This window comes from Octopus bimaculoides, chromosome 2 (assembly GCF_046866305.1).
Source record: "Octopus bimaculoides isolate indiv1 chromosome 2, ASM4686630v1, whole genome shotgun sequence".
Lineage (NCBI taxonomy): Eukaryota > Metazoa > Mollusca > Cephalopoda > Octopoda > Octopodidae > Octopus > Octopus bimaculoides.
The window spans coordinates 164,948,801-164,969,503 of NC_142929.1; the positions used below are offsets into that span (position 1 = coordinate 164,948,801).

Sequence of the window (20,703 nt, forward strand, 5' to 3'; positions counted from 1 at the left end):
AAAGATCCATATTAGACCACTGGAAAATGTGTTATTTCAAGATACAATGGCATTAACTGAGCATCTATTCCTGAAGTTACATCCTAAGTAGGGGGTGGGGACAAAAAGCATTGCTCACACAGTTATTGGTAATGATTACATTGCTAGGCAGTGAACAGTGACAATTCTCTTGATTATTTTCTTTTGGTTTTTTTTTTTTTTCTTTCCCCTTCAATTCTCTTCTGGAATGCCATCCCTTTCCTTTCATCCTAAAAACCTATTAACTGTTACATGGACAGTGAATTTCTTTATCACTGTGATCAATAGAACTAACAATTGTAAATTATTTCTGTAGCTGTTTCTCTTGGTTACAATGAGTGTCTGTTACAGTACGATGATTTTCCTCTTAAAATGCTTAGATATGAAAATGAAAAAATATAAACATTGCCAACTGCCATTCATATACAGATTTTCTTATTTTCATTTGAAACAATAGCTATTTCTTTTCTTTTCTTTCAAATCTGCCAAACAATTTATCTCAAGTGTGCCACCTTCAAATTATTATATTCTTCTCATCTTGAAACAATTAGGTTCCGCGGTTGATATTAGCAATAAAATTATTTTTGGCAAAAAATGAAATTTTTGTATGTTTGTGGGCATGCATGTAAATGTACATATTTTATATTTATTCAGCTAGATTGAAGTGATTATAAGAGATTAGTGTGGATGCTGGCTGCTCAGACAATACATCATTCTATCTTTCTCTATTTCAATAAGGAGCACAGCAGTTTTACAAACTAATTAGTTGTATTGTATATATTGATTTCCTTTGCAGAAACTCCACGTAAGAAAGCACCAAAGAGTGAACCACAAAAGGTAAGATATGAAAGTCAACATTTATGTAGAAAATGCCTTTAAGCTATAATTGAATTCTCTATGACCTTGTGTACTTTCACACACATATATATATATAGACACTTGTGTGCGCACACATTCTCTAAAGAAAAACATATCTGTTCAGAATTTCTTCAGTGGCTTAGTGTTTCTCTGAAATGTTACTTTATGTTAGTGTCGTGCCAAAAGCTTTATTGCCTCTATTTTATAAATTATTCTACATATTTCCCATTTCATCCTAATTTTATTTTGCAAATTGTTACTACTTGAAAATATGATTGAGAAATTAGAAAAGCTAAATTTTGATATTATCTTATACTGAATCAAATGATTCTATATGTTCACTTATGTTACTTACAGTTGATTATATTGGAGATAATATCATTCCTGAATTTTGCATATTGTAAAGAAATAGATTTTAGCTGATGTCAATATAACCTCATTTGCTGTTATTTCTAGCTTAGTCCAGCAATGTCACCATCTGTAAAGATCACCATTGGGGGAAATGTTCAGTCACAAGGAGCTGATAATAAACCATATCACATGCAGCGTAATGCTACCGGTCCCGTAGCAGGAAATACACCTACCCAAATGACTCCGGCAGCTGAACATCATCACTATCAGCAACAACAACAAACAATGGCTTCCTCAGTAGCGCCACCACCAGCTAGTCTTCCAGCATCAGTGATTCAGCACAAACCTGCCAACACATCGCCTGCAGTTGTTGGTAGGTACCTGTTCTGTACATAGTTACTTTTTTTTTCTCTCTTTGAGTCAGTCATAACCAAAATATACCAAAATAAACATCCAGATATATCAAATTGAAAAAAATTTTAAAAAAACTTGCATCAAAATATCCGGTCCTTCATATAAAAGTACAAAAGGGGTTCCTTATTTATTACATAATGGTTGTCTTGATTGTATTCATGTATTATTTAAACTAGAACCGTTGGAAACTTAAATTAGTACCTGTCTGTATATGATAAACTTCTTCCTAAGCTTGGGACATTACCAGCTTTGAAAAGAAGTAAAATTAAATTCTACATCAGTGTTTTCTATTCTTGTTGTAAAATGTTATAAGCAATAGTTTTGCACATTTTATTTTAATTGGTTGTATTTGTTCTCATAAATTTTTGTTACACGTAAGATTAATTTACCACCAGGGCCCAGTTAGTATAGTTAATCCAATAGTATAGTGGTCTACACTTGTGATAAAAGCAACACTCAACTAATCATGATTGCTGCAGTGTTGCTGGCTAAATTGTGTTTGGCCATATATTGGTGTACTAATAAAAGTTATTGTTTCCCTACAGCGGTTCCTCCTCTTAACTCAAAGCCTGTTACACATTCACTTCCAATGCAACCTAGTCGGCCAACAGCCACTGCAACTGTTAAACCACAGATCAAGACAACCAGTAAGTTGTTATGTAACACTATTATAAAAGGACACAGCCCTATGAGTTTGAGTAATGTCTTTTAACTCCCTATTTTCAAATGTCTTTAAAATTGTATCTTCCAATTAAATTTTTAAATTTGAAGCACAACCTTTAAATTATGCTTCAATCATATATTCAATATACTTTTATACACAGTTCACTTTCATAGAATATATTGTTGCGGTCTTTTATTTCTGTTCTATAACATTATAACATAATTCTCTATTGTAAAGTTGTGTAAGATTTCTCCAGGATGTTTTTATTTGAAGTTTTAAGATACATCATGTTAATTTTCTTAAAGTTTGTTTGCATGGATGGAAGTAGTAGATATTTTTAATTAGTACTCATTCAGAACCTTTTTATATAGCTTTAAGCTATTTTCATTAGTATTTTTATGTATTTATTTTCAGTAATGCCCAATACAGAAATTATAATGATATACAAATTAAAAATATATACTTGTAGGCAAACATAAAAAGATATATATGTAATATATCTTTGAGAGGCTGGTATTTTACTGATAGAAAATAAAATAGCTGAAAATCGTGGATAATGTAATAAATGTGTTTGTAAATATCTCTTTAGTTCCTGCGGTCTTTTTTGGAACTTCACTTAGCTCTGATTTCATGTTTGGATGGCAACTTTTAAATGAGTAACCTTATCGCATGATTTAATGTGAATTCTTTAACATGTGGCACAATCTCACATTACATTTTGTTCATTTGACTTGTATTTGTGAAACTTGATTTGTAAAATTAAATATCAAAATAGCAACTGTAGGGCGAAATTGGTTTATAATATATTGTTATCATTGATTCTTCCTTTAAATATTTAATTCATATGCTTGTGTTTGTGAAACTGAATTTGTTGTAATCAGGTGACCCCCAATGAACACTTTGGCATATACTACTGTATTCTTCCTTGGGTACTTTATTGACATATGGATCACCACTTAAATACTTCGTTTTCAGTTAAACCATAGGTTTGTTCAGAACCCATACCTCTTCAGGTAACTTCATGGAAGGATTTGAGCTTGGCAAGAAGATGGGGCTTTTTGAGGGGGTGGTAATTCTCTCTCTCTAGTTAATAAAAGAGCTAAATATTTTGTTAACAACTTTAGCTCATTGATACTGATGACTGCTACATCTTGTATTGAAAATTAGGTGATTATTCTTCTGTCAGTTATTTTGCCTCCAAATTAACGGCTGTTGGGTTACTTGTGCCATATTTTACTATGTCATCCTTTAGTTAACAGACTCTTCTTTTAGCAGTTGTTAAAAGTATTTTCAGAAAAAGATAACCTTTAGCTTCTAATTGCTCTAAAGCTGTAATACAGTTGAGAATGGCTTTCTTATTCTTATAGTCTTTGGCTTAATACGAAGCTGCAAACTGTTCATGTTATAATTTTCTGACTGAAGTTAATATATTTGTGTGCTTAGAAGCAACATATTTAGTATAGCAAAGTTTGGATTCATTATCTTGTGGTTAGTTCTGCATATTTTATATTGTACAACAAGGAATGTTCAAGAAATGATGAAATGTATGGTTACACATATGTATATAGCAATTTATATTATAAAATCAATCATGCCTGCCAAAAGTTTTCTTTATCAAACTAAATTAGTAAATTCCAATTTGTTTTAACATTATTTTCAGTAAATTCCGGTAGTAATGTTCCTGCAGCTAATTTGGCAAGTTCACAAAATAATGCAAAACCTGGATCACCTCCTCCACTTATTTCATCTCCATTGAAATCCCTCCCAGAATTGCGGCCACCATCACCTATTGTTCAGACTCCTCCAGCTGAAAGGGCAAAAGAAGCTTTCAAATTTCCCATGAGTGATGAGGAATCTAACAGTCCTAAACCAAGTCCTAAAACGTCTGCTTCTGGTGGCACTGTCTGTAAGTAGGAAATGACTGTCTTCACTTGTCACTTCTTTGTTATAAGTGTTTGTCACTGTGTTATAATTTTAGTAATCAAGACTAGCAAAAGCTTCCAGGTATAAATGTTGTGTAGAAAATTTCATTTCACCAAATCTTGCCACTGATTGTTGTCAAAAATGCTTTTGGTATCCTTTTAATATTTTCTACTTTTATTTAGAAATAGGTTGTTTCGGGAGCCAATTTGCACCATTGGTGGTGGTGGTGGTGGTGGTGGGTGTGCTGTTTATGATTATTATTTTATTGTAAAACTATTTGGCAGCTTAGCTTTCTTAATTGATAAATCTGAACTTAATAGATTAATGCTCCATCTTCAATATTTGAGCTTCAAGCTTTGAGGTTTCTCATTGCAGTTTTTTATGTGAAATGTGGCTAATAGCATTTATGGGGAATAGCATTTATACACCAGACAAGGAATAATTAACCATTGATTATTGGTGGTGGTAAATTGTAGAATAAAATTTAACAGTACACAGGAGGTATACTACTTGGTGATTATTTTTTAAAATTTAAATTATTCCCTCCTGGAGTGTCACACAGGTTCTCTTTGTGTAATATGTCAAACGCTAAATGTTGGGTCACAATCAACACCACTGGCCAATACACCAATTTGAAATAGCTAGACTGTGCGTGAAGCTGTCTTCATTGCAAGCTTTCAGACTTTGCTGTGCTGTATTGACTACTTCTCATTCTGTGATACAAAACCTCCCATTTTCTGATGGTCATATATTTAAATTAAAACCATCATAATTATATATAAGAACTTTATCATTACTTTTCACGACTAATTTCAACTCGTAGGCACTGTATTTCAGTAGAAATATAGTTATGAAAGAGCTAAAACTATAAAGTTTGAGGGAAATGTAAATATTACCATATACCAACATCTCTCACTTTCTCTCGTCCACATCTTTTAATGCATGGTTTGATTTTAAATGCATGTTTAGTACTTTTTGTGTATTTATTGTCTGATTACATCACTTCTTGTTTTATCCTTGCTTCCATTTGCCTGCTTATTGCGTTTCTCTTCGTCACTCTTATCATCCTCTCTTCTTTTTTGTTGCCTTGCTCAATGCACACTGCTGTCTCTTTTCACTCCATGTTTTTTGACAATTTCTTTTAGCTGAGAGACAACAAAGAAAATCTAATTGGGATGTCAGCAAAATTGTAAATGTTGGAAAAGGTATGAAATGATGGGCTATCCATTTTTGTCTTGAATGTTGCCACTTGATTGTGCTTCTACAAAATGGTCACTGGAAAAACATATATTTCCTTGATAGACAGAAAAAAATTTTGCTAAAGAATATTTATTGAATATTTGACAAACTACAATTAGTATTTTATAATTGGATTCAGTTATCTTTCGCCCCTTGGTATGAATTTTTGTGTACCTGTTCAAACAGGTTTTCAGGAATAATTGTTTTAATACATTGTTATCCAAAAAGTGAGTAGATCTTCTTTGTTGTGTAGTTTCTTTGAGCTTAATTTTCTTTTCTCTTTTTTTCTTTTTCTTTTTTTCCAGCTGGATCTGGTCTGTCATTTGGTATAGGTTCTCTGGTTGACAATAAAAAAGATAATAAGACAAAAAAGGGAAATGCTAAGGTATGAACTAAAGGCTTTAAAATAATCTCAGTATGTTTTGTGGTCAGTATGTTTGCTGGTATTGAGACAAAGACATTGGATGTAGAAGTTAGATAAAAATGAGTTATTTCTCTATTGACTTTGTAATGTTAGCCACGACAACCTACATATGGTATGGAGACTATGAATTGAAAGAAATAGGACAGATCTTGGGGTATTGGGTTCACATATTAGATGACCCATGGTTAAGAAGAGTGATGGCTTACTTCATGTACAACACGATCACATCTGCCTAGAACAGTGATAATGATTGCGAATTAACTGCTAAAAATTTTAATGGATATGATGATGACCGTTTTTACACATTTCTTGCGATTAAATAATGTTTTAACTTTTATTTTTGGTAATACTATAAAAAGAATTTGTTGTTTTTTTTGCAGCAAGACATCAGGCTGAATAATGCTGTATCATGGTCAAGTTTAGGTAAAAATAGTAATACAAGTGGCAGTACAGTGAGAAAGACCCCAGCTATGGAATGTTTTGAAGTTTTCCGTAGACAAGCTAAAGAGAAAGAAGAAAGGGTTCGTTTACCTTGAAACAGTTTTATTTTTCCCTTTATAAAATGAGTATTTGTAATATATCATTCATTTTTTTAAATGTTTACTTATTTGATAGTATAACTGTTTATCCAGAAAATACTAACTTTGATAATACAGTATTCAAGCAAACTGCTGTTTTTTTTTTTGTTTTTGTAAAGTTCTCTGAATAATGATAATTTGTTATTTTATATTACACTTGTGAAATATCTGAAGCATTGAATAAAGAAAAACAAGTGAGCCCATTTTACATTATGAAGTGACAGTTGCTGTGTCTGTAGTCTATATGTAATTCAGATTGACAATGGTTGTACCTTGATAGAACAGCAATTCATATGTTATTTGTCACACTCAAAATGAGCTATTGCTTTTAAAGAGCTCATTGAACTCTTTAGTCTTGGGTTCTTTTAAAGATATGTTATTTCCAAAGTTGGCTAATTTGACTGACATACCAACAATCCATGTAGGATTGTTGGTATGTCAGTCAACCACACTTTACTCCTCTCCTTAAATGGCCCAAAGTGCGATGGAAATGCCTTAAGTGTGAAATTCATTTCATCAAATCATGTATACCAATTTTCTTCCTCCACAATTGATTTATTGCTTCCATACAAGTTAAGAACAGAGCCTATATTGAACAGCAGGAATTCTTGTGCTGCAGCAATAATGAATTAAAGATACCTTTGTGCTGTATATAAATAACCCTTACAAGTTCACTGTTATCTAATTTGAACCAATGAAGGTTATCAGTTACCAATTTTATCTTCAGGATCGAGTATTAAAAGAGCAAGAAGAACAACGTCGACAGGAAAAAGTTGACCGAGAGTGGAAACGCATGGAATGGGAACGTCAAAGGTGAAGAAATTTATTGCTAATATCTCTAGATTATTGTGACTTCAGCTTTTTAAATCTAATGCAATGTTCCCATTTCAAACAAATATATAACAGGCAAAGTGGAATAGTGATTAAATATCCCACACTAAGATTATATTATTTATCCTTATTACATAGTCTTTAGGTTTATTTATTGTTGTTGTTTTTTTTTTTAAGGCTGGATAAGTCAGTAAATTTGTACATTTGCAGTTATTGGAGGGAGCAAGTGTTTTCACAATTTGTACTTGACAGTCTCTCTCTCTCTCTTTCTTTACTCCTTAATGATTTTTTTTTGTATGCCATTATTGTCTTGGTGCACTGTGCCTGACATAAATAAAGTCAAAAACAGTTACTGACCTTATACAAAGTGTGTGTTCACATCAACATTCAGAACGGCTTCTGAGAAAAGGCCATTTTGAAACTTCGCTACATCTGCATTTATGCTGATTAGAGCTGTTTTTTGCTGCTACAACTATAATTGTTCTTGCTCATCTAAACTTGCAAGTTGTCTACCATCACCACTCCTGTCCATACTTAATTCACCTATGTCCTCTTTCCATTACCTCAAACTCTGTACCAAACACTTTGATCAATCTTTCCTACCTAGAATCAGCTATTTGGAGCTCAAGCAAGTTGTGTTAATAGACACAACTGTTTATAAATTGCTTAGTTTTATATTTAGTATTTCCTTATTGGTCCTTAAATTTGAACAAAGTTTTTTGGTTGTTAATGTTTCTAGACGATACCATTTATTTTTGTTTTTGGATGAAGTGGTTACTGGTGGCATTTCTTAGTATTAATTTATAGAAAATAAAATCACAGTGATGCTGTTGTTATCAGATACTGCATTTTTGCATTTTAGGGCCAGGTTTCTTTCAATGATGTTCACAAACTGATTTTAGTTTGTTACTGTAGTATACGATTTGTGTGTTAACTTTTAAGTTCTATTTTGCTATCCACTCCACAGTCCTTCAAGTGACAAGTATGAAAGATGTAAATTTTATGACTGCTACATTATATGCAATTACAAAGATTTTCTCATTAGCTGAATCTCAGCTACAGCTTCTGAAGCTATTGCAACATACTGCACCAAAAAGAAAATCTGTCTTAGAGAATAACAGCCTTCCACCAAAATATAAGTGTTAAAGTCTAAAGTCTTGAAGTTTTTTTTTTTGGGTGGGGGAATATATGCCTGGTTTTTCTGGTGTCAAACACTGTCATTTAAATGTGTGTAGATTGAGGTTGGTAATCAGGCCTTGCCCAGTGAGTGACAAAGTAATTATAACTCATAAGAGTTACATTTTTCATATTGTAGACACTGACAGTCATTTGAATGTTGCTAAATATCAATTTGTGATCTGATTATAATTGTTGTTGCTAATGTATTTCTGATCTTATTTCTTATACATTATAGAATTCTTTGTTAACTATTTCAAACTATTTAACTTTGTTAACTATTTCAAAAATTATTTTCATTAGCTTCCAAAAGAAATTTCACCATTCTTTATAGTTCAGTATTCTTGTCAGACAGGGTGGGTTTGAAAAAATGAAACTGCCTTAATTTACATGCAAACAAGGCAAATTACTTTCTCAAAATGTGATTTCTGTTATGTAAATATTTGTTGAAGCATTATCTTTGGTCTGTCTGTTTCACAATTGTATATTTTAGTGATGGTAATGTATTTTATGCTTTGCAATCTTTGTCTTATCTAGATGAGTTCATGTATAAAATATTTATCTTGCAGAGAACGTGAAGAAGAAGAAGCTTTTGAACAAGTTCGAAAGGCACAAGCTTTGGCTCAGCATGAAGAAACTGTAAGATTGCAGGAACTAGAAATGAGTCGAATGCATGCTCAGAAAGAAAGAGAAAGATTAAAAGAACAGGAGAGGCGACGACGAGAAGCGGTAAAATATTTGATTTGTTGCCTTTGTTTGGGTTTTTGGTTTTGGACATGCTTTATTTCATAATTGAATAATATATTGCGCAACTGGTTTTCTGATAAGGAATTTATAAACTATTGTAAAATGTTTGTTCAACATGAAAAAATAGTATTTATGTAAATATTTCTATATAGTTTAGTATTAATGTATTCCTATCTATACAAGTTCTGATGAAGCCTTGTAAATATGAACATTTAAAGCACTTTAGCTGTTATTTATCAGTTTGCACTTACTTGTAATAACTCCAGCTAGTATGAAGGCAAACTATTTATCATTGTTTTCCATGCTGACAGGGTTAGATGGTTAAAGAACCAAGAGCCAGAGAACTGCATCAAGCTCCATTGTCTTTGTTGGCATGCTTTCTACTCATGCCATTGACCATTTAATGTTATTCTTCCTCTGTCATATTCTCTTTTCAAGTTTTGGAAATTTCAACCTAAGAGACAGTACCCATCACCTTTTCTAGCCCTACAAAATTCTAAAATTTGTTACTTGAATGCAGCATAATTTTAGATATATGAGCAGTACTATATAGAATGCTTTGCAGATGGCCAGCAACTGGAGTAGTATTTGACTTAAAGAAAAGGTTTAGTCTTTGAGATGCATTTGAATCTCTAGTTACAATCAGTGTGGCCTACAAAGACAAGATAGTCACGGCTGGAATGCTTTTGATTATGAGGGTATCCTTACGGTCAAACAACAGCAAATTTTCATGTTTATTATTAAGGCTATGAAGACTGAGAAAGCAACGTTTTGGACTAAGAAAACTTTCGCATTATAGCAACGAGATATATATATATGAGGTATTTCGTGTTGCAAAACAGTGTAGGAGAGAGAATAGTGATGTTGTAGGAGAGAAATGTGTTCGCATGGATGATGGTACGCTTGCACTAAATGAGGATGCAAAGAAAGAGGTCTGGAGATGCCACTACGATAGATTGCTTAATAAAGAGAATGAATGGGAGGAAGAGAGCCTGCCGTATGTCGACCCAATAGAGGGACCAGCTATCCGAGTTGATAGTACCGGGGTAGATAAAGCAATTAAGAGTATGAAGACCGGGAAAGCCCCCGGCCCATCAGGAATCACTGCAGAGATGCTCAAAATATCTGGCAGTGTTGGCTATAGCCTAGTCACCCGTATTACGAACCAGGTGATACACGAAGGAGTCATACCCAATGACTGGTGTAGCAGCGTCATAGTCAACTGCTACAAAGGTAAAGGTGACGCTTTAGATACAAATAATTACAGAGGCATCAAGCTGTTAGATCAGGTTATGAAAGTTACAGAGAGGGTCATAGCCCAACTAATTAGGGAGCGAATCAATTTAGATGAGATGCAGTTTGGGTTCGTGCCAGGTAAAAGCACTACTGATGCCTTATTTCTAGTGAGACAGCTGCAGGAGAAATACCTAGCTAAGGATAAACCTCTGTACCTGGCTTTCGTTGACATGGAGAAAGCCTTTGACAGGGTCCCCCGATCCCTTATCTGGTGGTCAATGAGGAAACTTGGGATAGAAGAATGGTTAGTGAGAGCTGTGCGAGCCATGTACAGAGATGCTGCCAGTAAGGTGAGGGTTGGAAATGAGTACAGCAATGAATTCCGGGTAGAGGTAGGGGTCCACCAAGGTTCCGTCCTCAGCCCCCTCTTATTTATCATAGTCCTCCAGGCAATCACAGAGGAGTTCAAGACAGGTTGCCCCTGGGAGCTCCTCTATGCTGATGACCTTGCCCTAATTGCGGAGTCACTATCAGAACTAGAGGAGAAGTTTCAGGTGTGGAAGCAAGGTCTAGAATTGAAGGGCCTTAGAGTCAACCCAGCTAAAACCAAAATCCTAATAAGTAGGAAGGTAGATAAAACACAAACCCCTTCAGGTAGATGGCCCTGCTCAGTATGTAGAAAAGGAGTAGGTAGTAACTCTATAAGATGTACCCGGTGCAATCTATGGACACATAAGAGGTGCAGCAACATCAAAGGCAGGTTAACTAGCAAGTTAGTTTTTGTTTGTGGCAGATGTTCAGGTGCAATAAAGACTGTAAATAAACAGGAAACAACTTCTATCTCATTCCAGGGTGAAAAACTAGAGGTAGTCGATGGCTTCCGCTATCTGGGCGACCAAGTTAGTAGTGGGGGTGGGTGCGCTGAAAGTGTAGCTGCTAGAATAAGAATAGCCTGGGCAAAGTTTAGAGAGCTCTTACCCCTGCTGGCGACAAAGGGACTCTCACTCAGAGTAAAAGGCAGACTGTATGACGCATGCATACGAACAGCCATGCTACATGGCAGTGAAACATGGGCTGTAACTGCTGAGGACATACGTAAGCTCGCAAGGAATGAAGCCAGTATGCTCCGTTGGATGTGTAATGTCAATGTGAATACCTGTCAGAGTGTAAGTATCTTGAGAGAAAAGCTGAACATTAGAAGCATCAGTTGTGGTGTGCAAGAGAGACGATTGCGCTGGTATGGACATGTGGTGAGAATGGATGAGGATAGCTGCGTGAAAAAGTGCCACACCCTAACAGTTGAGGGAACCCGTGGAAGAGGTAGGCCCAGGAAGACCTGGGCTGAGGTAGTGAGGCAAGACCTTCGTACATTGGGCCTCACCGAGGCGATGACTACTGACCGAGACCTTTGGAAATGTGCTGTGCGTGAGAAGATCCGGCAAGCCAAGTAGGATCGTTGCCAGTGCCCCTGGACTGGCTCTTGTGCGGGTGGCACATGAGATGCACCATTTTGAGCGTGGCCGTTGCCAGTACCGCCTGACTGGCTCCTGTAGGATTTTCAAGTGAGATCGTTGCCAGTGCCCCTGGACTGGCTTGTGCAGCTGGCACATAAAAGACACCATTTCGAGCGTGGCCGTTTTCGTGCGGGTGACACGTAAAAGCACCCACTACACTCTCTGAGTGGTTGGCGTTAGGAAGGGCATCCAGCTGTAGAAACTCTGCCAAATTAGATTGGAGCCTGGTGTTGCCATCCGGTTTCACCAGTCCTCAGTCAAATCGTCCAACCCATGCTAGCATGGAAAGCGGACGTTAAACGATGATGATGATGATGTTGATATATATATATATAGTGTACCCAGTGCAAACTATAGACACATGAGGTGCAGTGGAATAGTAGGACGGTTAAAAGAGAAAGTAGTGTTTGTTTGTGAAAGATGTACTGGAACCATAAAGACTACAGATATGTGGGAAACTGATTTCCTCAAATGTCCCAGGGGCTTTTTGGAAGTAGTAATTTTTGTTACCTAGGTGACCTAATTAGCAGTGGAGGAGGATGTATTGAAAGTGTAATTGGTAGAATAAGAATAGGATGGAGGAAGTTTGGAGACCTTTTACCTATGTTTGACCCCAAAAGGTGTGTGTGTGTGTCTCTCTCTCTCTCTTAGTAAAAAGAAGGTTGTATGATGCCTGTATGGGCTACAATGCTACATGGTAGTGAGATATGGGTCCTGAATGCAGAGGACATGCAAACGAACTAGTATTGAAAGCTGACCTCACAATGCTGAGCCTTAAAAAAATAACAAAGGACCAAAGTTCTATGGTGCACTGCTATACAAGACAACCTGCCTTCCACAAAAGAACAGAATTGATATCTTAAAATCACCTTGGTATTATTTACCCATGAAGAGCAGTGGTGCCACATAAAAAGCATTCGGCACACTCTGTAAAGTGGTTGATATTTGGGAGGCCATCCCACTGTACAAACCAAGCCAAAACAGACTATAGAACCTGGGGTGGCTCCTGGCCTTACCAGCTCTTGTGAAACTGTCCGATCATTGTCAGCATGGTAAACGGACATTAAATGATGATATATATATATATATATATATATATATATATGTATATGTATATATATATATATATATATATATATATATATATATATATATATATATGTATATATATATATATATATATATGTATATATATATATATATATATATATGTATATATATGTATATATATGTATATATATGTATATATATGTATATATATATATGTATATATATATGTATATATATGTATATATATATATGTATATATATATATATGTATATATATATGTATATATATATATATATATGTATATATATATATGTATATATATATATGTATATATATATATGTATATATATATATGTATATATATATATGTATATATATATATGTATATATATATATGTATATATATATATGTATATATATATATGTATATATATATATGTATATATATATATGTATATATATATATGTATATATATATATGTATATATATATATATGTATATATATATATGTATATATGTATATGTATATATGTATATATGTATATATATATATGTATATGTATATATGTATATATGTATATATATATATGTATATATATATATGTATATATATGTATATATATATATATATATATATATATATATATATATATGTATATATATATATGTATATATATGTATATATATATATATATATATATATATATATATATATATGTATATATGTATATATATATGTATATATATATATATATATATATATATATATATGTATATATATATATATATATATATATATATGTATATATATATATGTATATATATATATGTATATATATATATGTATATATATATATGTATATATATATATGTATATATATATATGTATATATATATATGTATATATATATATATGTATATATATATATATATATATATATATATATATATATATATATATATATATATGTATATATATATATATATATATATGTATATATATATATATATATATATGTATATATATATATATGTATATATATATATATGTATATATATATATATATATATATATATATATATATATATATATATATATATATATATATATATATATATATATATATATAGTGATGCTTGCATAACTCAGAAGAATAGTTAATGTTTGAAAATCTTGAAATTGAAGAATATTTTGTTCGAATATTATTTCCGTATTATCAATAATAGAAAAAATTCTCGGCTAAATTTAATGGTGCTTTTTGTTTTCTCTTTTCAGACGGCAAACCAGATTGATTTGAATGAACAGAGTGACTTAATGGCATCATTTGAAGGCATGCTCTGAGATGAAATATGGCTGTTAGTCATCCAACGACTTAAGTTTGTCTGCTGTTGTTTTCTGCTACCACTGCCTCCATATACACTGAGATTGTGTGAATGTGTGTGTGTGTATGTGTGTGTGCCTGATTCTGTGATTGTATATGGTATTAGTGGTCTTAGTTCTTGTCAAACTGTCTACAGCAGCAGACTACTGCCACTGTTGCCGCTCTCATTATTATCCCTCTTCATTTCAAGTTTGGCTGACTGGCGACTTCTTGGACACTTGGCTTGTATTGACCACTCAGGGGGAAAAGCCACCTAGAATTTTTGTGGCAATGTCTGCTATTATCATGGAGATGACAATAATAATGAAAATCTAATCTAAACCAAACAACAAATATTTCTAGTGAAGGACAGCAAGTGCTGCTTGACAATTGAAATGACCATAAACACCATTTACTACCAACACTAGAAGATGTTTTGAAACAAGGCTATACTAATTTTTATTTTTTATTTCTATTTAGGTAGGAAGGAGAGCCATTGCTGTTTCTCTTCATTCTTCATTGTTTGTTGTTTGGTAATAATTTATTCCAACAATCTACTTTAACCTTCCTACTGCCTATTTACAACATAAACACTTCAGCTTTTGTGTTTCATTCCTTGTCTCGTACCATTTGGTGCTGTCACACACACACCACCGCCATTGCCATTGTCATCATCATCTTCATCGCCACTACCATCATCATCATCATCATCATCATCATCATCATCATCGTCACCACCACTACCTTTGTGGTTGTAGATATTGCTGTTGTTGACAGTTATTATAAAAAGGCAGTAGAAAAACTATTAAATTAATGTGAGTATGTATACACACAGGCATGCTCACTGGCACACCAACCCAAACATGATCTCAGTTTGCTTGAGAAGACATCTGCATTTTTTTTCTTCTTTTTTCTATGTTACAAGTTGGGAAACATTGTCAGTAATCTGTAAAATGGATGTCTACGACTGATCCCCCCTACCCTTTCTCATTGCTATCAATTTATTTCTTTTGTAATTTTCTTTGGTGTCTTGTCCACTGCTATATTTTGTTTTCCCCCTGATTGCCAGGATTACCGTCAACACAATGCTACTGTATTCCCAGAAACGCATGTAATTGATACTCTGTGTGTGTGTGTGTGTGTGCGCGCGCTATTAACATTGCAGTCATGAAGCAAGGTCATGTTGCTCTTAGAATTATGACAAACAGTGACAATAATAATAATGTGTGGTGATGAGGCTAGTCTTGATTAGCATGACTTTGATGTACCATTCCCATGCAGCTTACATTTACTGGATTTGTTTTAATCCCACTCGTTTTGTTTTGTTGTTATTATTATTATCATTATTATTATTATTATCATCATTCATCATCATCCATCATCATCATTATTAATATTATTTCCCTGCTTGTGGGTGTATTTGAGCATGCAAGTGTAACACCATTAAGACTTTACTCATGATATGGGTGTGGATTTCAACTATAACTATACTACTATTACTACTACTACTACTACTACTACTAGACCTCACTGTACATTGTCATTGCTCATTTCTTGATCCTCCAATCACTATACCTTTCTTGTACAGTTAATGTGTGTATGTATGATTAGATATGCATGTACATGCCATTGTTGTGATATATGTATATATATTTATATATGTATATGTTCAGTACTTGTAGCCAGGCTGCTGCCACTGCTCTAACACACACTGGTAATATTTGGAACTTTTACAGTTATCAGAAAAATAATTGAAACCTGTCATTAGAAAAAAAAAAAATAAACAAAAATTTACTGGAAAAAAACCCCATTAATTTCTTGTAAAAAAAAAGTCAATAAAAATCCTAATAAAATCTGAAAAAAGACAATTGGAGAAAAAAGCAGTGTAGCTTTTCTTCTCTCCTTTTTTTTTTCTCTGAAAACAATATATAATTTGTTAGCCTCTCTCTTTCTCTCTCTATCTCTCTCTCTCTCTCTCTCTCTCTGTTGTGCACTTGTATATTATAACCAGACACAGAGAGATTGTGTGTTGTGTACAGAAAACTTGCTGGCTTTTTCTTTTAGTTTACATGATTTCTTCAGGTAACAAATCTTTTATTTTTAATATTTAAACATGTTCCTTTAATGCTAGGACTTTTTATATTTTTATTGCAATCATTCAGTTTATTTAAACAAAACTTCCCTCTCTCTTAAATTTTGCTACCATCATATAAATGAAATCATGTGTATCTGTGCATTGCAGTTTGGGGTTGGGAGGAGGTTAATGATTAAAAAAAAACTCAAGAATGATCTTTTAAAATTACTTAAATGTTTATTAATTTCTTAGTTTGTGGGTTGGAGGGAATCTATTCAGCATGATGCCTAATAACATTTTTATTAGGAAACTCGTCTCATTTTCTCTCTCTCTCTCTCTCTCCATTGAATGTAGAGTAACAGTTTAGAGATCATTCATTTGTACCAGTATTGATTGTATTTGTCTAGTTGACCATGTAATTTAGTGTTTAGTTTTATACATAGTTCTCCAGTATCTCTAGTTTCAAATTTTATTTTTAAGCAATGTTTCTGTTATTGAATTCATTAAACAAACAAAAGCAGCAACAACAACAAAAAAACCATTTGTATAATTGAGATTCATTTTAATAAATGAAATATTCCTTAGGTTATATATTAGATAAGAATGAATCAGTTTTGAAAAGGTAGCTCAGATATCTACTAATTTACTTCCTTGCTTACTTTGTGTTAATTGAAAAACTATTTCTTGGAATTTCTGATATTTTTCTGTTTGACTATAAATATTTATCAATAGGAAAGGTCCAGTTTTTCATTCAGTTTCTTATTCAAATACTAAATATTGTTTTAAGCTATTGTATTACACATTCTCTTTTACTAAGTTAATTTGCCTCTGTTTGCTAATTCTACTGTAGCAGAAAGTCTTATTGCTAAACCTTATGCTTCATGCTATTAAAATCATACATATAATGGCAATTGGATTATTCACACAACCTAGATACACCAGTGATGATAGCTGCTGTCACTAAAATATCCAGTTGATATTGTTAATAGTAGTAATTGTTGTACGCATTGTTTTACCTCTCATAGTTTTACTGTTGTTATCTCTCACTTTCAGCTGCTACTTTCAGCATATTACAGCAGCAATAGTGGTGGTAGTAGTTAGAGGACAATGATGGTAATGATTGTAACTAGAATAGTTAACTGGCAAAATTTCTCCCTTTTCTCTTTCTTTATCTCTCATAATGTGCCTCTAGATATGACTAAAATATCTTTAACAGACTTTTTCTTTGTCAGATATTCAAAACTTACAATTTAGAATATCTTTGGTAGACAGATATTTGTTGTCATCAAATCTGCTTCTTAACATTATTACTTACCTCAACCTGCCAACAATGGTGTATCTCTAATCCACCTGATGCAGGTTGTTACATGATTAAACTGCATTTTACACACATTCCCATACACAGATTTCATATGGAAGAAGTGGGTTAGGGTGCTGTTGGAAATAATAGACTTTCAGAATTAAAATGAAGATCTGGAAAAAATATCAAATTTTAATAGATAAATCTCCAAACACCGATTCAGATGTGTGTATTACCTTTGAATGTAAAAATATTCTCTAGCTGTGGGTATTGGTTTTACATACTTGATGTGTTCTCCTATAGCGCAACATTTGTATAAAATATTAAGTGGGAAAAGTGTTAGTTCAGTAGCACTTTATCTGCTAGTTAAGCAAAGCTTTACATATTACAGCTAGTATTGTACTATGTACAATGAGAAAGCTGTTTTACTTTGTTGATAATCATGTAGAAGCTTACTCAACCTTTTTTTTTTTTTTTTCTTGCAGTAATTTGCTCTTTCAACTATCTGCCACCACCTTTTATTTATTTTTTAATGTAGTTTTATGTCACATGTTAAAAACCAATATTAATTAAACAGTACTTAATCTGAAGTATTAATTATACTTGGTTTATCTTGTACAGTTCCCTCTCCCTCTCCTATTCTCTCTTCATTAGTATCCTTCTTGCATTAGATTCTTGCTTATCCTGAAATCACTAAATATTAGTCATTTTGTATTAAGATTAATTCTGGAAAGATGTCTCCATGCCAGCACTTTAATTGTAGATTGGGGAATGTCACTTGATAATTGTATGATTGCATCAACAAGTCAAAGTATTGTAGGTTTATCAACAGCTAACAAGTGTCCTTCTCTCTATGTAGCTGTTACATAATCACTTGTCTCTCTGTAATGTTCCATTTGAAGCTGCTTGGAGATATTTTGTTGCCCCTTGTATATTTATAATTCCCCACCCTTGATTCGTGTCACTTTCAATCACTACTACATACACATTTTGGTAAACGGTAGGTACTTTATTTTATATATTTTTTAAATATAGTTAAACATGGCCTTAGCTCCTCATGATGTAAATTGGACTTGGAGCAGATTATCTGATGCAATGTTTTTTGTTTCTCTCCATTTCAATGTTTACAATTATTTCATTTCAAGTTAACATTTCACATAAACAGGAGCACCAATTGAAATCTCTCTCTCTCTCTCTCTCTCTCTTTTTTTTTTTTCAGGCATGTTTGCTAGATTTTATTTGTTTGTCTCTCAAATATAACCTATTTTCTTATTGTCATGACAGGTGTAAACTTGGGTTAGTTGTTGCCTCTATGAGGAAAGTAACTTGATGTATATTATAAATGACCTGTAGGCATTGACATACTTCTGCTTGTGGCAGTTTCACTAGACCTGTAGAATTAACATTTCCCAGTTCACATGTATAGTGATAATGAAGTAATTTTCATCAGTTATTTAATACAATAATAAAATCGCATTACATTCAACTAGGCAAAAAGAAATAATCTCATTTAGCAATGTTTTTCCCCTTACTTTTGCTGTTGCAGTTTTGGTGGCCTACTATTATATAGTACTCATAATTTTTTTTTGGATTTCTCAACTTTAAATGTAAAATATATAAAGTTGGGAAAGCAAATCAAACAGCAATTTATCATGCTTCAGTTTTCTTCTCAACTAACTAGATATGGGATTGCTCTTAACTTCATTGCTAATCTTTTAGTTATCTAATACATTGCTGCTCAATATATTTAAATTTTTAATTTCATTTATCTTTTGCATTGAATGGGTTGAGTGATAGTGTGTATATAAATATGGAATAGTGTGTGTGTGTGTACGTATGTATATATATGCGCGCATGTGTGTGTGTGTGTATGTATGTATATATATATATATATATGATCATTAATAGGATTCAATGTCAACTTGGCATTGTTGTTTCCTTCAAGTAATATTTTAGGTCCCTAAAGAACACACTCCAAGGTAACAATATTGGTGTTTAGCTGAAATTCTATCATCCACTTATATGTTTGTAATGTTTTCCTTCCTTTTCTAATTTATATTTTGTTTATAATTTTCTTACCTTAAATACATTCTGAAGTCATTTTTATAGCCAATATTTTGTTAGAAACTCCTCCAGTGTCAGTGTTCACATCTCACTAAATATTTCGGTTACAACTAGTAAAAACTCAATAATCAATCCATTATTGTATACCCTCATCTCCTTTTCACCTCTCCTATTTTCAGTGAATAATACTGTGGTGACTACTTTTACACCAACTGTTGTTCTTTCACATTGTTAATCTGTTTCATCAACCTGTCCACTATGTATGCAATAAAGTCTCAAATACTTAACTGTCTTGTTTTTCCTATCAACATGTTCTTGCTCTCATATTGTCACTTTCTTCATTTAGTTAAAATCAAGCATGCAAGGCTATTTATAAAACTATGTTCTTGTCAAATTTGATGTTTATTACCAATTGGAGGGTATTTTAAAGTTTACCCATTTATGTTAAAATATTTACTTGAAGAGGATGTAGAACATGCCTTAAAATATAATAATTGTTTCTATAAGCTCCTTGGGACATAGTTACAGTTAGTTTCATTATTGTTACTGAATGGTTAACACTGTTTTCGAACTTCTTCTGCAATATAACATTACTTTAAAACTTTGAAATGACTTCAGTTATAGCTTTTAAGTTTAGTCAATGTAACTCGATCACCAGTGAAAGAAATAAGTATATCAGAATGATTTAGATAAATGCTATTGCAAATTCTTTACAATTTCTGCATCATTTGTTTGTTAAAATTCCCACTGATTTTTGAGTTGTTAAAATAATTAAAACTTGTTGAAAAAATTAATTATTTGCAGATCACGACATTTTTTTTTTTTTTCTCCAAACCATACATCAAAAATTACTGTAGCTGTTATATTTCAGTCTCACTT

The 20,703-nt window shown here is 32.7% G+C and overlaps 1 protein-coding gene across 8 annotated transcripts in view; it reads left to right on the forward strand.

Annotated features, from left to right (window-relative positions):
* Nucleotides 1-20,111, forward strand: part of LOC106869811 (bromodomain-containing protein 3) — a 96,437-nt gene extending 76,326 nt beyond the window's left edge. For 2 of the 8 annotated variants that reach the window (XM_052965696.2, XM_052965700.2), the window contains exons 17-26: nt 815-855; nt 1,333-1,600; nt 2,187-2,288; nt 3,966-4,211; nt 5,374-5,433; nt 5,773-5,852; nt 6,272-6,412; nt 7,197-7,282; nt 9,046-9,205; nt 14,302-20,111. In XM_052965696.2, the coding sequence (XP_052821656.1) occupies nt 815-855; nt 1,333-1,600; nt 2,187-2,288; nt 3,966-4,211; nt 5,374-5,433; nt 5,773-5,852; nt 6,272-6,412; nt 7,197-7,282; nt 9,046-9,205; nt 14,302-14,367 (1,250 nt within the window). In that variant the 3' untranslated portion in view covers nt 14,368-20,111. The remainder of the gene's footprint in view (nt 1-814; nt 856-1,332; nt 1,601-2,186; nt 2,289-3,965; nt 4,212-5,373; nt 5,434-5,772; nt 5,853-6,271; nt 6,413-7,196; nt 7,283-9,045; nt 9,206-14,301) is intronic. The other 6 variants (XM_052965697.2, XM_089348040.1, XM_052965699.2 and 3 more) reach the window with 3 other exon arrangements.
* The last annotated feature ends 592 nt before the right edge of the window (nt 20,112-20,703 follow it).